Raw genomic sequence first — 17,012 nt, forward strand, 5'->3', positions numbered from 1 at the left:
CGTTATATGTGAATCCTCCACATTTGGACAAAAAAGCGAAATTCTTAGTTCACATAACATATTGACGTAAAATGCAAAGACTTGATAATATTTAAAAATTCCTAATCGTGGTTACGACATGATGTCGGGTCATAATTCATGTAACCAATAGTATAATAGTAACAATGAGAGACGATAATAAAAGTTATCGAGGAAAACACTTTATTGGAGGTGTTACATTACTAATTTTTGATACGAAAAATTCATTGAAATCAATGGCATTGAGTGAAGTAAGCCCTTATAAGAGGGAAGAGTCCTACTTGGAAAAAATAAAAATAAAAATGAAGGGATAGTGCAACAAACCTCTCAAAGAGAATGATCAACATTTCTATTTTAAGAACTTTCAAAAGTATAAGACTAGGTACACTTTTTCTAGGTGAAATAAGATTAATCACGCTACATTGCAGAGGCGAAACCAATACTCCACAGAGTGAAAAAGTCTTGAATATGAAACATGCAAGGAAGCTAGAATGGATAGTAATTGGAAGTGAAACCGCCTATACCGACGCTAATCATAAGGAATTGAATGATCACCACCGAGGTCATAGGACGAAGAAAAATGCGGTATATAAAATTACACAACCTTCATCGTAATCGGCTAAGGGTTTCTCGGAAGGAGTGAAAGAAAAAGGAGGACACAAAGCGTTCAGGCTCACCTGGCTTGGCCCGGTCATTGATCATGTAGCCACCAGTCTGATCGATAACGTCCTATACGAGTGGCTACTAACTCGATTCTTAGAAAACTACTGCTTATACACTATTACACCCTTAGGACTTAAAATTTTGGGGACAGCCTCTGTCCATGACCATCTAGATTTTCCTCAAGACGAGCCTCATCCCGTATTCCGGCACCAACACCATCCGATAAACCGGGGAGGGTCGATATTTGGGAGAGAGGGAGAACGAGAACCGGGACAGGATGAAGGTGAGGACGATCTTCATCTCCAGCATCACGAAAGTTCGTACCAGTACAGCCTGCTCGCGTACCCGGATGGCACGTACGCCTGAGGATGCTTGCAACCCTCGGACACCACGTCCTTGAACCTCTCCGGCTTGAGCTCTTTCCCGGTGCCTTTGGGCACGTCGATTGTACACCAGTACGATCGCAGGGCAGTAGAGGCACAACGTCTCTTGAGTCACCACGGTTAGCTGCACAATAAAACTCACCGGGAGAAATGAGCCGCGAGAGTTGTGACAATGCCGCAAGTAAGGACTAATTGCCGACTATTAGGGCGATTGTCATCAATCTTTTAAGATGCGGTAATTCATTGTCTAAGCGGTTTTTAAATCGAAACTATAGAACTGATCTTATTATCTGAGTTCCCGCAAGATTCCTAGACCGGTAGACCAAGCCCGCGATGAGGCCTAAAAGCCAAATCATACAACACTTACAACTTTGAGCTTCTGAAGCGTTCTCGAAGTCTAGGGAACCACCATGACAGAGTCGATCTCCACAGAATTCCACGATCTCAGCACGGATGCGGTCCTGCCGCTCAGGGTGCAAGGCGAACGGCATCAAACTCCAGGATATGGTCGTGGCAGTCGTCTCCTGACCTGCAAAGTAGATATTCTTGCAACTGTCCACAACGAAACTAAAACACGCTTTTCTCATTCATGGTGTCGTCAACATCAGCACTCTCAAGGATCATTTGCAACAGGTCCTTCTCAGGCTTCAGAGAACTCCGGTTTTCTTCCTGGTGAGCTCTTACTGTAAGACAAAATAATTCATATGCGGAAGCCAGGATCAATCGAAGACAAACCTCCAGCCATTGTTCTTGTTCGCGTTCGTCAGAAAACCTGAAATCAAACAAAATTGGGGACACTCTACTAACCAAATTTCCTCACGTACTGATGGTGTATTCTAAATGTGAGGATTTTGTGTTAGACCTTGATCACCCGTCAGAAATGAACGTACGTTCCTATTTATACATCGTCTCCCATCAAGACGGGCGGTTGTCACGAAAGGGTACGAAGCGTGGATCGAACAGTCGCAACTTTAAGAGAAAATGCAGGTCTAAAATATGGGATCACAAAAAAATTAATAACATTCTCCCACTTGATCCCATCATTTTCATCATACGAATTGTCCAACTAATTCCACGAAAACTTTATGCTTAAAGAAAAGAAACAAAACACATGAATCATGGCGACATGTCCTCTAAGAGTGAGTAATATCTTCCATGTATCACAATGCATCTTATTGCTTTAATGTCAGCCTATATGTGACAACATATCTTAATGAATAAACCCCATGTTTATTCCAAAACCAAGGATAAATGTTATTCTCATAAACAACAAAATGTGTACACAAAATTGAGAATCAACATTACAATTGAACAAGAGTTTCATACAACAAAAATCGTTCATATGACGACAAATTACATGATGGGACCTATTCCCATACTAGTTACATGATCCTTATACTTCATTGGTGGCATGCCTTTAGTTAAAGGATCAGCTATCATTAATTCAGTGCTAATGTGTTCAATGACCACTTTATTCTCCTTAACACGTTCCCTTATGGCTAAATACTTAATGTTGATATGCTTACTTCGACTGCCACTTTTGGCATTTTTAGCCATAAAAACCGCAGCTGAATTGTCACAATATATTCTTAATGGCCTAGAAATATAATCAACAATTCTAAGCCCAGCAATGAAACTCTTCGAGGTAGCCTCAAAACAAGAAACGAACTCAGCCTCCATAGTGGAAGTGGCGGTCAAAGTCTGCTTAGCACTTCTCCATGACACGGCTCCGCCAGCTAACATGAAAATGTATCCAGATGTTGATTTTCGTGAATCAACGCAACTCGCGAAGTCCAAATCTGAATAACCAACCACTTCCAGGTTGTCAGTCCGTCTATACATAAACATATAGTCTTTGGTACCTTGAAGGTATCTCATCACTTTCTTTGCAGCTCTCCAAAGGGTCTAAACCTCGGATTACTCGATATCTTCCCAACATTCCCACAAAGAAAAGCGATGTCAGGTCGAGTGCAAACCTGAGCATATATCAAGCTTCCAACAGCAGAAGCATATGGAATGTTGCACATTTGTTTCCTTTCTAGATCGTTCTTCGGGCATTGGTTCAAATTGAACCTGTCACCCTTCACAATGGGTGCTATACTTGGTGAACAATCTTTCATCCGAAATCTCTCTAGGACCTTATTGATATAGGTTTCTTGAGATAGTCCTAAAATTCCTCGAGATCTATCTCTATGGATCTTAATGCCAATGACATAAGATGCCTCACCCATATCCTTCATGTCAAAACTCCTAGAGAGGAACTGTTTCACCTCATGTAGCAACCCCTTATCATTGGTTGCAAGTAGTATATCATCCACATACAAAGACAAGGAAACAAATTTTGCTCCCACTAACCTTCTGGTATATACATTGATCCACGACATTCTCTATAAAACCAAATGAAGAGATAACATCATGAAACCTTAAGTACCATTGGCGGGATGCTTGTTTCAAATCATATATAGATTTCTTAAGCTTGCACACCAAATGCTCACCTTTACTAGAGGAGAATCCTTCAGGTTGTTTCATGTAAACCTCATCCTCTAGTTCTCCATTGAGGAACGCCGTTTTCACATCCATCTGATATAATTCCATATCAAAATGGGCAACCAATGCCAAAACAATACGAAGGGAATCTTTCTTAGATACAGGAGAAAATGTCTCCGTGTAATCGATTCCTTCCTTTTGAGTGAATCCTTTGGCAACAAGTCTAGCCTTATATCTTTCAATGTTACCCAATGAATCTTTCTTAGTTTTGAAGACCCATTTACAACCAATGGCTTTCGCACCATTAGGTAACTTAACCAAATCCTAGACTTTGTTAGATGCCATAGAACTCATCTTTTCCTTCATGGCATTATACCACAAATTGGATTTATCACTATCCATGGCTTGTGAAAACGTTTTAGGATCATTCTCAGCTCCAATATTGTAGTTAGACTCTTGTAAATACACAATATAATCACTAGGAATAGCCGATTTCTTTATTCTAGTAGATCTTCTCAATGTTGGATCAACATTCTCTTGAGGAGCATGTTGCTCAACTGGTTGTTCAACAGTTTCTGGTAATTGCTGAACAACTGGATCTACTAGATCAATATTAGCAGGTTGTGGAACTTCAACGATTGGTTGTTCAATAGCCGGTTGAACTAAATGGGCATTATGTGCAACAACCAATCTTAAACTTGAGGTGGAAGGTTGAGTATCTATATGATCTTTCTTAGGATCAAGGTCCTTCGATCGATCGCTCCCACTGATCAAATCATTTTCAAGAAATTTAGCGTTTCTTGATTCCACAATCCTAGTGGTATGAGATGGACAATAAAACCTATATCCCTTAGACCTTTCGGCATATCCAATGAAATACCCACTTATGGTCCTTGGGTCCAACTTCTTTTCTTGTGGATTATAAATTCTCACTTCAGACGGGCATCCCCAAACGCGCACATGATGTAAACTTGGTTTCCAACCCTTAAATAACTCAAAAGGTGTCTTTGGGACAGCCTTGGTCGGAACTCGGTTTAATATGTACACTGCCGTCTTAAGTGCTTAAGTCCATAAGAATTTAGGAAGTTTGGAGCTACTAAGCATACTACGCACCATGTCTAATAAGGTCCGATTTCTTCTTTCTGCTACGCCATTTTGGTATGGAGAAACAGGCATAGTATATTGGGCAACTATCCCATGCTCTTGAAGAAACCTTGCAAATGGACCAGGTGCTTGTCCATCTTCAGTGTATCTACCATAGAGTTCTCCACCTCTATCTGATCTCACGATCTTAATTTGCTTATTGCATTGTTTCTCTACTTCCGCCTTAAATACTTTAAAGGCATCTAATGCTTCATATTTATTATGAATCAAGTAGAGATACATATAACGTGAATAATCATCTATAAAGGAGATGAAGTATTTCTGACCACATGAGTCCATATTCGGACTACAAATATCCGTATGTATGATTTCTAATATTTCTGTACTCCTCTTGACACCTTTCTTTGACTTGTTAGTCTGCTTTCCCTTTATGCAGTCCACACAAGTATCACAATTAGTAAAATCTAATGTACCAAGTACTCTATCATTTACTAATCGCTTAATTCTTTCTATGGAGATATGTCCCAATCTCCGGTGCCACAACATAGAGGAATGTTCTTTCACAACACATCGTTTCATACCAGCTTTATCATGAACATGCATCGCATCATAATAGGCATTGTCTTGTAAATTAATTCGAAAAAGACCATCAGACAAAGTACCACTCCCGACAATTTCAGATTTAAATGATAAACAGAAGTTTGAATCTGAAAAGTTAAAAGAGTATCCCAAAGGTACAAGTCTTGAAACTGAAATTAAGTTTCTAGAAAAACTAGGAACATAAAAGGTCTTTTCCAAATCTAAAACAAAACCACTATTGAGAACTAGTCTATATGTCCCAATAGCTACCACATGCGAACGCATCTTGTTTCCTGAATAGATACTTTGTTCACTTCCCACTAGCTTCCGGTGGTTTTGAAAACCCTGCAAGGAATTCGAAATATGGATTGTAGATCCAGAATCAATCCACCAAGTGTTGTGACTTACATCAGTCGTATTAGATTCATAATAAACACAAGAGATTGGATTACATTTCTTCTCGAGCTGTGCCTTAAATTTGACACAATCCTTCCTTATATGCCCCTTCGTTTACAAAAGAAGCATTTGGATTCTTTCTTAATGTCAGCTTGGGGAGGTATTTTACCTTTTCTCTTATACTTGCCATGGCCCTTATTCTTTCCTTGTGTTGCCAAATGAGCACTTTCTCCCAATTCCATAACCAGTCTTTCTTCCTCTTGAACACACATGGTCACTAGTTCATTAATAGACCATTTATTCTTATGTGTGTTATAAGAGATCTTGAAAGGAGCATACTGTTGTGGGAGTTGTGAGAGAGTGTTCAGAATATAATACACAAGAAAGGATTCAGATATCTCAACCTCAAGGTTCTTAAGCTGAGCTGCAATGTTCCTCATTTGCATGATGTGCTCACGCACACCTCTAACACTAGTGAGCTTCAATGATGAAAACTTCATAATTAGGGTCATGGCATGCGCCTTCTCAGAACTTTCAAATTGCGCATCTATGGCCTCCAATAAAGCCTTAGCATTGCTATGCCGAGCAACCGAACCACGAATACTAGGAGATATCTTAGCTCTTATAAACATGGCACAAATGCGGTTGGACCGCTCCCATTGGTTATAAAGAGCTATCTCACTGGAGTGCTCGAATCGGAGCAGGAGGTGGTTCGTCTTTCCTTATAACATAGTCAATGTCCAATCACCCCAATTGAAGAAGAACGACTCCTTCCAAACTTTATAGTTCTCACCATTCAAAGATAGGAACATCAAACTTAAATTCAGAGAAATTCACAGGTTGCGAAACTGCATATCAAATAATCATGCTTATGTCACAAAATTTGAGGCAACTATGTACAAATAAATCATGTTTTACCAATGTAAACATGTCACAATATGAATCACATAACATAAAAATACCTGTGGGCTAAGTTTTTAATTTAAATAGATTCATAATTACTTCATGAAGAAACTACCATATTATATGCATTTTCTTAATCCCTGTGGGTAAATTAAGAAAAATAATATGATATTTCATCCTAATTAATCATATTAATATAATGAAAATTCCTGTGGGATAAAATTCATCATATTAATATAATTAATTACAATCAATGTCCATTTCTAAATATGATCCGGAGGCTCTTAATATATAATTTAATTAATTAAAGATGTTGTGGCCACTCTCTAATTAATTAATTATATGGACCATTGGACATTTAATTTTATGTATAAAATAACATAATAAATAAATACATCAAGGGCAGAACAGTAAATAAATAAATTGGCCAAGGGCAAGATTGCAAAAACATGAAAAATTTGGGGCAAAAGTGCAAAAAGAAGCCGCGGGTGGGAGACGACGGGCGCGTGCCGAGCACGTGCGCGTGCAACGCACGCGCCTGGCAACTGCCGCGCGCGTGAATCCCACGCGCGCAACGGTTGCCGCGCGCGTGAGAGCGCGTGGCGTGGTTTCCACGCGCCGCAACCGCAGCGCGCGTGGGATCCACGCGCCTTCTTCCTCGCGCGAACAGAATTCTTCGCCGGTTTTCGCCGTTCCGCCGCGGTTTCACCGGCCGTTTCTTCTCCGGCAGCCCATCTCGACCGAAATGAATTATGGGTTTTGAAGAGCATGCCAGCACGACTACATGGGTTCAAGTTTCGGCGAAAATGACGAAGAAATAAGCCCCAAATCATAAGAAAATTCCCAAAAACACAAAACTTCAACCACAGAGACTTCCGCCGTCCGATTAGCCTCCGGCGAACACCAATATACCGGAAAAACTCATGGCTAACGTTCCTCATGGCGGAGCGACCGAATGGGTCCAAAATCAAAGGGTGGGTCGTGCGGATTTTGCCCGGAATTTGGGAGTTTCTCTCTTGGCCTCAAAATGCCGAGTTACTGTTCATGTCTAAAATGCCCGAAAAATACAGCAAAAAATTCGAAAAAACAAGGCAGAGGCAATAAACACGCTCTGATACCAAATGTGAGACAAAATAATTCATATGCGGAAGCCAGGATCAATCGAAGACAAACCTCCAGCCATTGTTCTTGTTCGCGTTCGTCAGAAAACCTGAAATCAAACAAAATTGGGGACACTCTACTAACCAAATTTCCTCACGTACTAATGGTGTATTCTAAATGTGAGGATTTTGTGTTAGATCTTGATCACCCGTCAGAAATGAACGTACGTTCCTATTTATACATCGTCTCCCATCAAGACGGGCGGTTGTCACGAAAGAGTACGAAGCGTGGATCAAACAGTCGCAACTTTAAGAGAAAATACAGGTCTAAAATGTGGGATCACAAAAAAATTAATAACACTTACCACCTTCAGTATCAGCGAGTCGACCTCCTCTCTTATCCGCCATAAGCCTCTGTTCACCTTGGAAGGAAGAAATCTAGAGAATGCCGTGAATAGGAATATCCTTTACCAATATAATTCATCTGTTCAGTACATAGGGTGACCGAACATCAAGAGAACTACCTACCCCAGATTGCGGACTCCACACAACCGATCAGGTTTCAACAAGGCATACTGAAGGGTCCTCAATTTAGTGAAAACCTGCTCACCTTCCAAGTAAGAACTGCCAAAACATGCTGTTGCGATAACATTGGCAGACAGACTATTCAAGTCTCGCAAACATGTCATCTCTCTCTAGAATCATCCTTTCCCATTTCTCGACCAATGTCATGCTTGAGTCCACGATCAAATCCATCATGCCCAGCATATAAACCATCTAGCATTACACGTTGAAGCAGTAAATAGATTTTTCTGTGATACCATTGTCGTCCAGTACAGCTGAACATTGAATTACCTTCATCCTGAATCCCCACTTATACAAACTGAACAGATTGAGTTCACATCGATATTGATTTACCTTAACTTCGTCGAGGAAGAATTGGGAAGAATTAGTTTCCTCTGAGAAGCCCAATTTTGTCCGGTGGCTCTCATTATTGCCTTGCCGAATAAAGGATTCGGCGTGTTTACCAGGGCCGATGGCTTATCCAAATCAAAAGGCTTATGTAAGTTCAAAAACCTTATTAAATCCGGTATATTAACGTGCAAGTTCAGCTTCTGCCTCTTCGAGTACATATAGAACAAGCCTGCATGAAAAAACTAGCAGATAAGTTGGCGACGGAACAAGCTTCTGGCCGTCCTCTGGATCCATCTAAGCAGACGCCTTGGCATGTTACGGAAATTCATGCAAGATCACTTAATAAAATCATCTATTGCATCAATGGTATCTGATAATTCACCAGCCAGTGAATATGACCATCTGTACCATCATTATCAACAGGTACAATGAGGATTTATGCCAGATTGCGAGCAACCTATCAATACCTGGAGATTCTTGATGAAATAAGCATGGTCAAACAGTGGCTCTCTAGATCACCTATCTTCGTATGGACAATATTCAACTGTGCGATTGCTATATCGATTGATACTAAGTTTTCTCATCACTGTGGTAGCGCTTCAATTGGTAAGCATGCCGAAGTAGATGTAGATGTCGATTCAAAGACAATGCAATTGCTCATTGCATGAATTATAGGATCTCATCCGTCTAGCTGATTTTTTACAAAGAGTAACCATCTCACATCACAGACTTGCAGCACATACAAAGAAGCTACGGGTGTATTTAGTTCAGCATTTTGAAAGCCCATTGAAAAATGCAAAGTAGTTTTGCCTAAAGGACTTTTGGCAAATGCAAATGCCATTTGGTAAATTATACTTTTAGAAACAACTTTGAGAGAAATATCATTTGGTAGAAAACATATTTGAAAAGCCTTTTGAGTGATTAATATTGGTTTTTTTTTTTAATTTCATTTTTTTAAAATTGAAAAATTAATGTATGCAACTTTTTAAATATAAATTTTGATAATAATACTAAAAAAATCAATACATATATGACTTTAAAAAAAAAAAAAAAAGACCAAATCCTTCATCAGAATTTTAAAATTTTTTTCTTTGCTTAAATTTGAAAAAAAAAAATAATGTATGTAACTTTTTAAATATAAATTTTGATGATAATGCTAAAAAAATAAAATACATATATACAATTTTTTTTAAAAAAGACCAAATCCTTTGTCGAAATTTTTTAATTTTTATTTGTTTAAAATTGAAAAAAATGTGTGCAATTTTTAAATATAAAATTGAAAATAATGCTAAAAAAAAAATCAAATACACACATATATATATATATATATATATATATATATATATATATATATTTTATAAAGACCAAACCCTTCATTGGAATTTTTTGATTTTTATTTGTTTAAAATTGAAAAAAATAATGTATGCAACTTTTTAAATATAAATTTGAAAATAATGCTAATATTTTTAAAAGACCAAATCCTTTATTGGAATTTTTTAATTTTTATTTTTTAAAATTGAAAAAAATAATATAGGCAACTTTTTAAATATAAATTTTGAAAATAATGCTAAAAAGTCAAATATATAAATATATATTTTTAAATGCCAAAATATATTTAATTTTTTTAGAATTGTTATAAATTTGATTTTTGTGGCATTTAAAAAAATAATAACGAGGACAAAATAAGAAATTTGAAGAATGAGTGATGATAGTTTTGGAAAAAAGAAAAATAAGTTTCAAAGCATTTGGCTAAATGCTGAAACTCAAAACTAGTCTCTACTAGTATTGGGCTTTCCCTTCCCACGCCGACTTTCACTGAAAATTATTTCAAAATAGTTGCTAAACGGATTCAAAGCATTTTCGAAGGGGCTTTGAAGGCCGAAAGCCATTAGAATCCGAACCAAACGTACCCTACATGTCACAAGAAAAAAGCACTCCGGTCTAGAAAGAAGATGAAAATATACCAAGTCATTCTAACATAAAGAAATCCATGAACCAAAGGCACAGAAAAAAACATGAAGTCAGAACGAAGTGCTTGCCCGTCGAAGAATAAAATGAAACTAAAGGTATGCATTGGTTCTTCCCGTAGAAGTAGAAGAAGACAGAATGGAGAGGCGTTGCTGTAGCGGCGAGCCCAGTGGTGGAGATATGGGAGGATGGAGTAAGCCCAGTCGTGAGAGACTTGGCCTTGAGGAAGCAGTTCGGGCTCGCATCCGGCTGCAATGCTTCGCATCTTGGCCATGTTGCCATAAAAAGGGTCTGTGGCGGTCCGGTTATGCCTTGCTCGGAGAGCTTTCATCTCAGCTTTCTGAGATTCAGCCGCAGTATGCTGCACGCATGGAGCACTAGACTGCATACAATTATCCACTCAAAAGACCAGTTTATCTCCACCACGAAGAGTCTCCTCATTCTCTCTCTCCCTCTCTCTTTCAGCAACTGATCTTATTACTGCTTTGTGTATAAAGCAAAAAGAAAATGCAGAGTCATTAATAACGAGCAACGGTAGACTTACTAAAACCGATATATAAAAATTGATTTATGAAGTGACGTTGAAACGTGAGCGGCTTTTTTAACAAGTATGTCATGTTCAGGAACTAATAACAATCTAACATGTTACCTTACAGACTAATTCTGTAAACCGATCTAAGTCTAGCATTTCTCTTCATTAATAAAGGGTTTGGTCCAGGATACGTTAGGAAAGCTAGTAATGCCTGAACTAAATGGCAAGAGAGTTTGTTTGTGCTTTTGTAGTCTTGGGATCAAGTGTTGTTGGAAACAAAGTAAAATCCCCGAATCCACCCGGCCGGATGCGGAAGAGTGCCCCTTAAGATCGCCTAAAGAGGTAGACCAATCGAGACACATAAGAGTCGATTTAAATACCATTTGATTGTTACAAAAACAAACTTCAAAACAATTTTGATGGATGAGGTGGAATCTCATATTTTAAGTGCAATCGTTTTGTCCTATGAATGCAATCGCGTCAAAGTGCACTTGTCCTTTAGCCATTCAATAACTTGAATACAATAAATGGCGATATGTAAGTCATGAGTTCAAATGGATCATGTCGTTATTGAGTATGTTGGGTTTGTGTTGTGCAAGTTTGGAATCTCTCATTGAATATACATCGACCAGGTCGTGTTGTCGTATTTTTCACAAGAAATTGACAACACTAGCCCAACCCTTCGGCTGCATCGCGGACGCCCAGAAAACGTTGTCGAGAAAGGAAATTAGTGGCAGGTTCCCAGCTCTCCTCAAACAAAGTGTTGGTTGTTTGTTGGTTTTACAAACAAACAAAATGTGCTTTTTCTAATCCCAAGTAGGAAAGTTGGGAGAAATGGATCACTTTATATATATTTTCAAGGTACAATTTCAAAATATACTTGTTTACTTTGCAACTTTTAGAGGTAGCTTTGTTCACTTTGCAAAATTTCCCGAAGGGATATTTTGTTCACTTTGCAACCTTCCTCGAAGATTGCCTGCGTTTATTAAAACCAAGATAAATATGTCGGTTTGGCATGAATGTGGATCAAGTCTTTTTCGAGTTTTTCTTTCTAAAAAATAGTCATCATTTCAATTATTTCGTAGAGAAACCTAAAAAAAAACACTAGAATTGCTATTCAGTATTTTTAATCAAAACTTTATTGTGTTTTGGAGGAAATTTGTCGGTAATCATTAACAACATTGTGGGGCAAATAATTTCTTAAAAAAAGTGATATCACGCCTCAATATATGACTTCATTGTGCTACTCAATTTCAAAGCAATTTTCCAACACAAACCACCCATTTTTCTCGTCATTCAACATATTAATTCCGTCATCTTATAATTAAGGCTCTTGAGTTGTCCGCATGCCACAGAGATCTAAATGCAAAGTAATTCGATGCCAAATCCAACTCGGTCCTAGGAACTGTGAAGCATCAGAAAATTTCTGAGAAGAACGGTGCTTATCCACTATTTACATCCTCGGCTCCAGCATTTGGGGACAACCTGAATCCATGACCCATTTAGATTTTCCTCACGACGAGTCTCATCCCGTGCTCCGGCATCAACACCATCCTGAAAACCGGGGAGTGTCGATATTCGGGAGACAGTGAGAACGAGAACCGGGACAGGATGAGGGCGAGAACGATCTTCATCTCCAGCATCGCGAAAGTCTGTCCCAGGCACAACCTGCTTCCGTACCCGAACGGTATGTACCCCTGAGGATGCTTGCAAGCCTCGGACACCCCGTCCTTGAACCTCTCTGGCTTGAACTCGTGGGCGTCCGGACCCCAGTTCTCAGGGTCCCGGTGCAGCGCGGGGATCGATGTCCAGAGGATGACGCCTTTGGGCACAACAATCTCTCCCAGCTTGATATCTGTCGTGGCTTCTTTCACCAGTATGATCCCGGGGCAATAGAGGCGCAGTGTCTCTTGAATCACCATGGTCAGCTGCATAACAAAATTCACCAGGAGAAATGAGCCATAAGAGTCATGATAATGCCGTGAGGAAGGACTGATCATCGACCATTAGGGCGACTGTGTTCAATCTTTAAAATGCAGTAATTTAATGTGCAAGAGGTTTTCAAATCGAAAATATAGAACTGATCCGCTGATTTAAGTTCCTGCAAGTGCAAGGTTCCCGGACAGTTAGGCTGAGCCCGCATGCGGTCTATAAGCCGAATCATACAACACTTACGACTTTAAGCTTCCGAAGCGTCTCAAAGTCTAGGGAACCGTGATGATAAAGTTGATCTCCGTAGAATTCCAAGATCTCGGCACGGATGCGGTCCTGCCACTCCGGGTGCACTGCGAGCAGCATCAAACTCCAGGAGATGGTCGTAGCTATCGTCTCATGACCTGCAAAGTAGATATTCTTGCAACTGTCCACGATAAAACTATCGCGCGCTTTCTCATTCATGGCGCCGTCGACATCAGCACTCTCAAGGATCTTTTGCAACAGGTCCTTCTCAGGCTTTAGAGCCTTCCGGTTTTCTTCCTGGCGAGCTCTAACCATCTTCAATATCAGCGAGTCGACCTCTTCTCTTATCCGCCATAAGTCTCTGTTCGCCTTGGAAGGAAGAAATCTAGAGAATGCCGTAAAAGGGAATGTCCTTTACCAATATAATCCATCTGTTTAGTACACGGGGACCAAATATCAAGAGAACTACCTACCCACGATTGTGGATCCCGAACAACCGATCAGGTTTTGCTAAGGCGTGCTGAAGGGCCCTCAGTTTAGCGAAAATCTGCTTACCTTCCGAGTAAGAACTGCCGAAACATGCCCTTGCGATGACATTGGCGGACAGACTATTCAAGTCTTCAGTTATATACATGTCGGCCACTGTCCCATCGCTCTGTAAAATCATACTTTCCCATTTCTCGATCATTGCCACGGTCGAATCCACCATCAAATCCATCATTCCCTGCATACAAACCATCTCCCGTTTCACGTTGAAGCAGTAAATACATCTCTGTGCTTTAGGATCGTCATACAATACAGTCGAACATTGAAATACCTTATTATTGAATCCCCATTTATACCAACTGAAACAGATCGTGCTCACCGTCAATATCTTTTTACCTTAACTTTGTCGAGGAAGAATTGGGGAGCAATTAGTTTTCTCTGAAAAGCCCAGTTTTGTCCGGCGGCCCTCAGAATGCCCTTGCCGAATAAAGGACTCGGCGTCTTTGCTATGGTCGAGGGCTTATCCAAATCCAAAGGCTTATGTAAGTTCAGAAACTTAATTAAATCCGGCCTACTCACGTACAAATTCAGCTTCTGCCTCGTTGAGTACATATACAGCGAGCCTGCATAGAAAAACCAGTACGTAAGCCCGGGATGGAACAAGCTTCAGGCCGTCCTACGAATTCATCAGAGTGGACACTACGGCATATTAGGAAAATTCATGTAAGATCTAACTTATCGAAGTTATCCATTACATCAATGGCATCTGAAATTTCACCAGCCAGTGAATATGGCCATCTATACTATCATTATCTACCTATCCATACCTCAAGCTTCTAGATGAAATAAGCGTGGTCGAACAGTTGACTAGAAGTTATCGGCTCGCTAGATCGCCTATCTTGGTACGGTTAATATTTGACTGGGTGATTGCTACATTGAGGGATACTAAGTTTGTCACTGACGTGCCAATGCTTCAACGCGTGAGCATGCCAATGTAGATTTAGATGTCAATTTGAGGACAGCATAAACTCATGACCACGTGAATTAGCGGATCTCATCGGTATAGTTCCAGGCGGGAGCCATCTCATCTCACAGACTTGCAGTAACATACAAGAAAGCTACATTCACAAGAAAACGCAGTCCAGTCTGCGGAGAAGACGACATTATACCAAATCGTTCTAACAGAAAGGAATCCATGAACCAACGGCGGTGCAGAAAATAACAATAGCCTGTGCTCTTTGTAAAATGTGACAAAATAAAAGTACGAATTAGTTCTTTCCTCGATGTCCCTGAAGAAGAACGAAGAGGGATTACCATAGCGGCCAGCCCAGTGGTGGTGAAACGGGAAGATGGAGCAAGCCCAGTCGTCGGAGATTTGGCCTTGAGGGAGCAGTTCTGGCTTGCATTGGGTCGTGATGCTTCGCATCTCGGCGACATTGCCATGGAAAAAGTGCGGTGGCGGTCCGGTCACGCCTTGTGCCGAGAGCTTCCTTCTCAGCTTCCTGTGATTCAGCCACAGTACGTTGCACCAGTGAAGCACAAGACTGCATCCGATCATCACCCCGAAGGACCAAAGCATCTCCGCCAGGAAGAATCGTCCCATTCTCTCTCTCTCTCTCTCTCTCTCTCTCTACCTGTGCAACTGATCTTGAAATGGCAAGCAATTGATAATGAGCAACTTCAGATTTAGACTAAAACTACTTTGTGTCAAATTAACATGTCACTTCGTAAAATAGTCTTATTGGTCCATCTGATGCTAGTAAAGCAAGCAGTGACCGGAATCTCACTATTTTTTTAACCCTTTTCTTCGTTTTTTTTTTTTTTTTTTTTTATAAATTTTTTTATCACATGGAGTCGGCTGTTCGAATACACGGTCTAGGGAATGCGCAACTGGGAGGATCCTGTCGTTTGGCCGGTCGTTGATACTTGAGAGTGTCCTCGGAAAGCGAAAAGATGCTCTGTTCCTACCTAATTTTGGACCGCGCGGAATGCATAAATATCGTTACTTCTTAAATTTACTAAAAGAATAACCGGCAAGGCGAGAGAGTTTGCTTCTCTTGTTATGGTCTTCGAATCAAGTCTGGTTGAAAATAAGAGTAAATCTATCGGACCATCATCGATGTGTAGGCGTGCGGCCTTAAAATTACTCGAAGAGGTGGATTTGTGCAATCTGACGTGGCCACAACCTGACCGTTGAAAAACAAATTTTGCAAAAGAATGACAAACATTTTTTTTTTTTCTGGTGTGTTGATTTAGGTAGGAACTCATATTTTAACCGCAATAATTTCGTCCACTAATTATAGTTTAGCCATCGGACTAGGCAAGTACAATTAAATTATGAAATAATATAAACTTGGATTGTGTACTTGTGTTCGTCTTGTCTTTTGCAAATTTGGATTTTCTCATTAAATTTGTATTTCCCAGAAATCCACTGCACCGACCGGCCGAATCCTTCTGTTCAACTAGCGGATAACCCGAAATCATTGTCAAGAACTCTAAAATACTAAAAAAAGTTTCTGTTTTCCTTAAACGCCGAAGTTGAGAGGCCAATACTTTATAAATATAACAACCATTTTTTTTTTTTTGTATGTGGTTTGCAAATTAGTAATTTTTGTGCTAAATTACCGACATATTTTTATATAACTCACTAACCGTCAAATTTACCACCTGCCTATGAGAATTGGAAGACTTATCAACTTTTGTCAAATTAAATTACCAACTATTTTTGGATTATCAGCTTTAGTTTTATTTATTAACCAGAATTGGCACAATTTTTATTTATTTATATTTTATCAACTTTTCTATTGAGTTGTCAAAATTTTTTTTTTGTCTTGATTAGCAGCCCATATTAACTCTCATTAAATAAACAACTAGTATATGTGCTACCAAATTAGAATAACTCACTGATGTTTATCTGATATTTTTAAATTACAAAAACCCTATTCCTTATAAAGCTCTGTGTGCATTTTTTAGCAACCTACCAACTGCCGTAGAAATTACCTGTCTTAATTAGAGTGATTTTATTAACCTTTTCTTTGGTTAAGCTATTGACCAATTTCTTTTATGATCAACTTTCATTTTTTGGCTATAGAAGCACGCCGTGTCAATTAAGAGAGACATCATGTTATAAAAGCATGACGAGTTAATGAAAGGGACTCTAGGTTATGAAAGCACGCCAGGTCAAAATAAATGGATGGCGGGTTATGGAAGCACACTAGGTCGATAAAGAGGGATGTCGGGCTATGAAAGGATCAATGAAAACGACTCTGGGCTACGAAAGCATGCCAAGTCATATCAAGG

General features: G+C 39.5%; 2 protein-coding genes across 2 annotated transcripts; both read right to left on the reverse strand.

The window, feature by feature from the left end:
• Positions 1–849: 849 nt before the first annotated feature.
• LOC120289788 (cytochrome P450 714D1-like) lies at positions 850–1,809 on the reverse strand. Its single transcript, XM_039305136.1, has 4 exons — positions 1,800–1,809; positions 1,676–1,747; positions 1,388–1,593; positions 850–1,188 (listed from the first exon to the last, which is right to left on the reverse strand). Exons 1-4 carry the CDS (start codon positions 1,807–1,809, stop codon positions 850–852), a joined length of 627 nt encoding a protein of 208 aa, XP_039161070.1.
• Positions 1,810–12,278: 10,469 nt separating this feature from the next.
• Positions 12,279–15,360, reverse strand: LOC104425136 (cytochrome P450 714A1). Its single transcript, XM_010037731.3, has 5 exons — positions 15,027–15,360; positions 14,109–14,335; positions 13,700–13,950; positions 13,224–13,611; positions 12,279–12,976 (listed from the first exon to the last, which is right to left on the reverse strand). The coding sequence occupies exons 1-5, from the start codon at positions 15,313–15,315 to the stop codon at positions 12,551–12,553; spliced, it is 1,581 nt and encodes a 526-aa protein (XP_010036033.2). The 5' UTR covers positions 15,316–15,360; the 3' UTR covers positions 12,279–12,550.
• Between the last annotated feature and the right edge of the window lie 1,652 nt (positions 15,361–17,012).

Source organism: Eucalyptus grandis, chromosome 11 (assembly GCF_016545825.1).
Source record: "Eucalyptus grandis isolate ANBG69807.140 chromosome 11, ASM1654582v1, whole genome shotgun sequence".
Taxonomy (NCBI): Eukaryota; Viridiplantae; Streptophyta; class Magnoliopsida; order Myrtales; family Myrtaceae; genus Eucalyptus; species Eucalyptus grandis.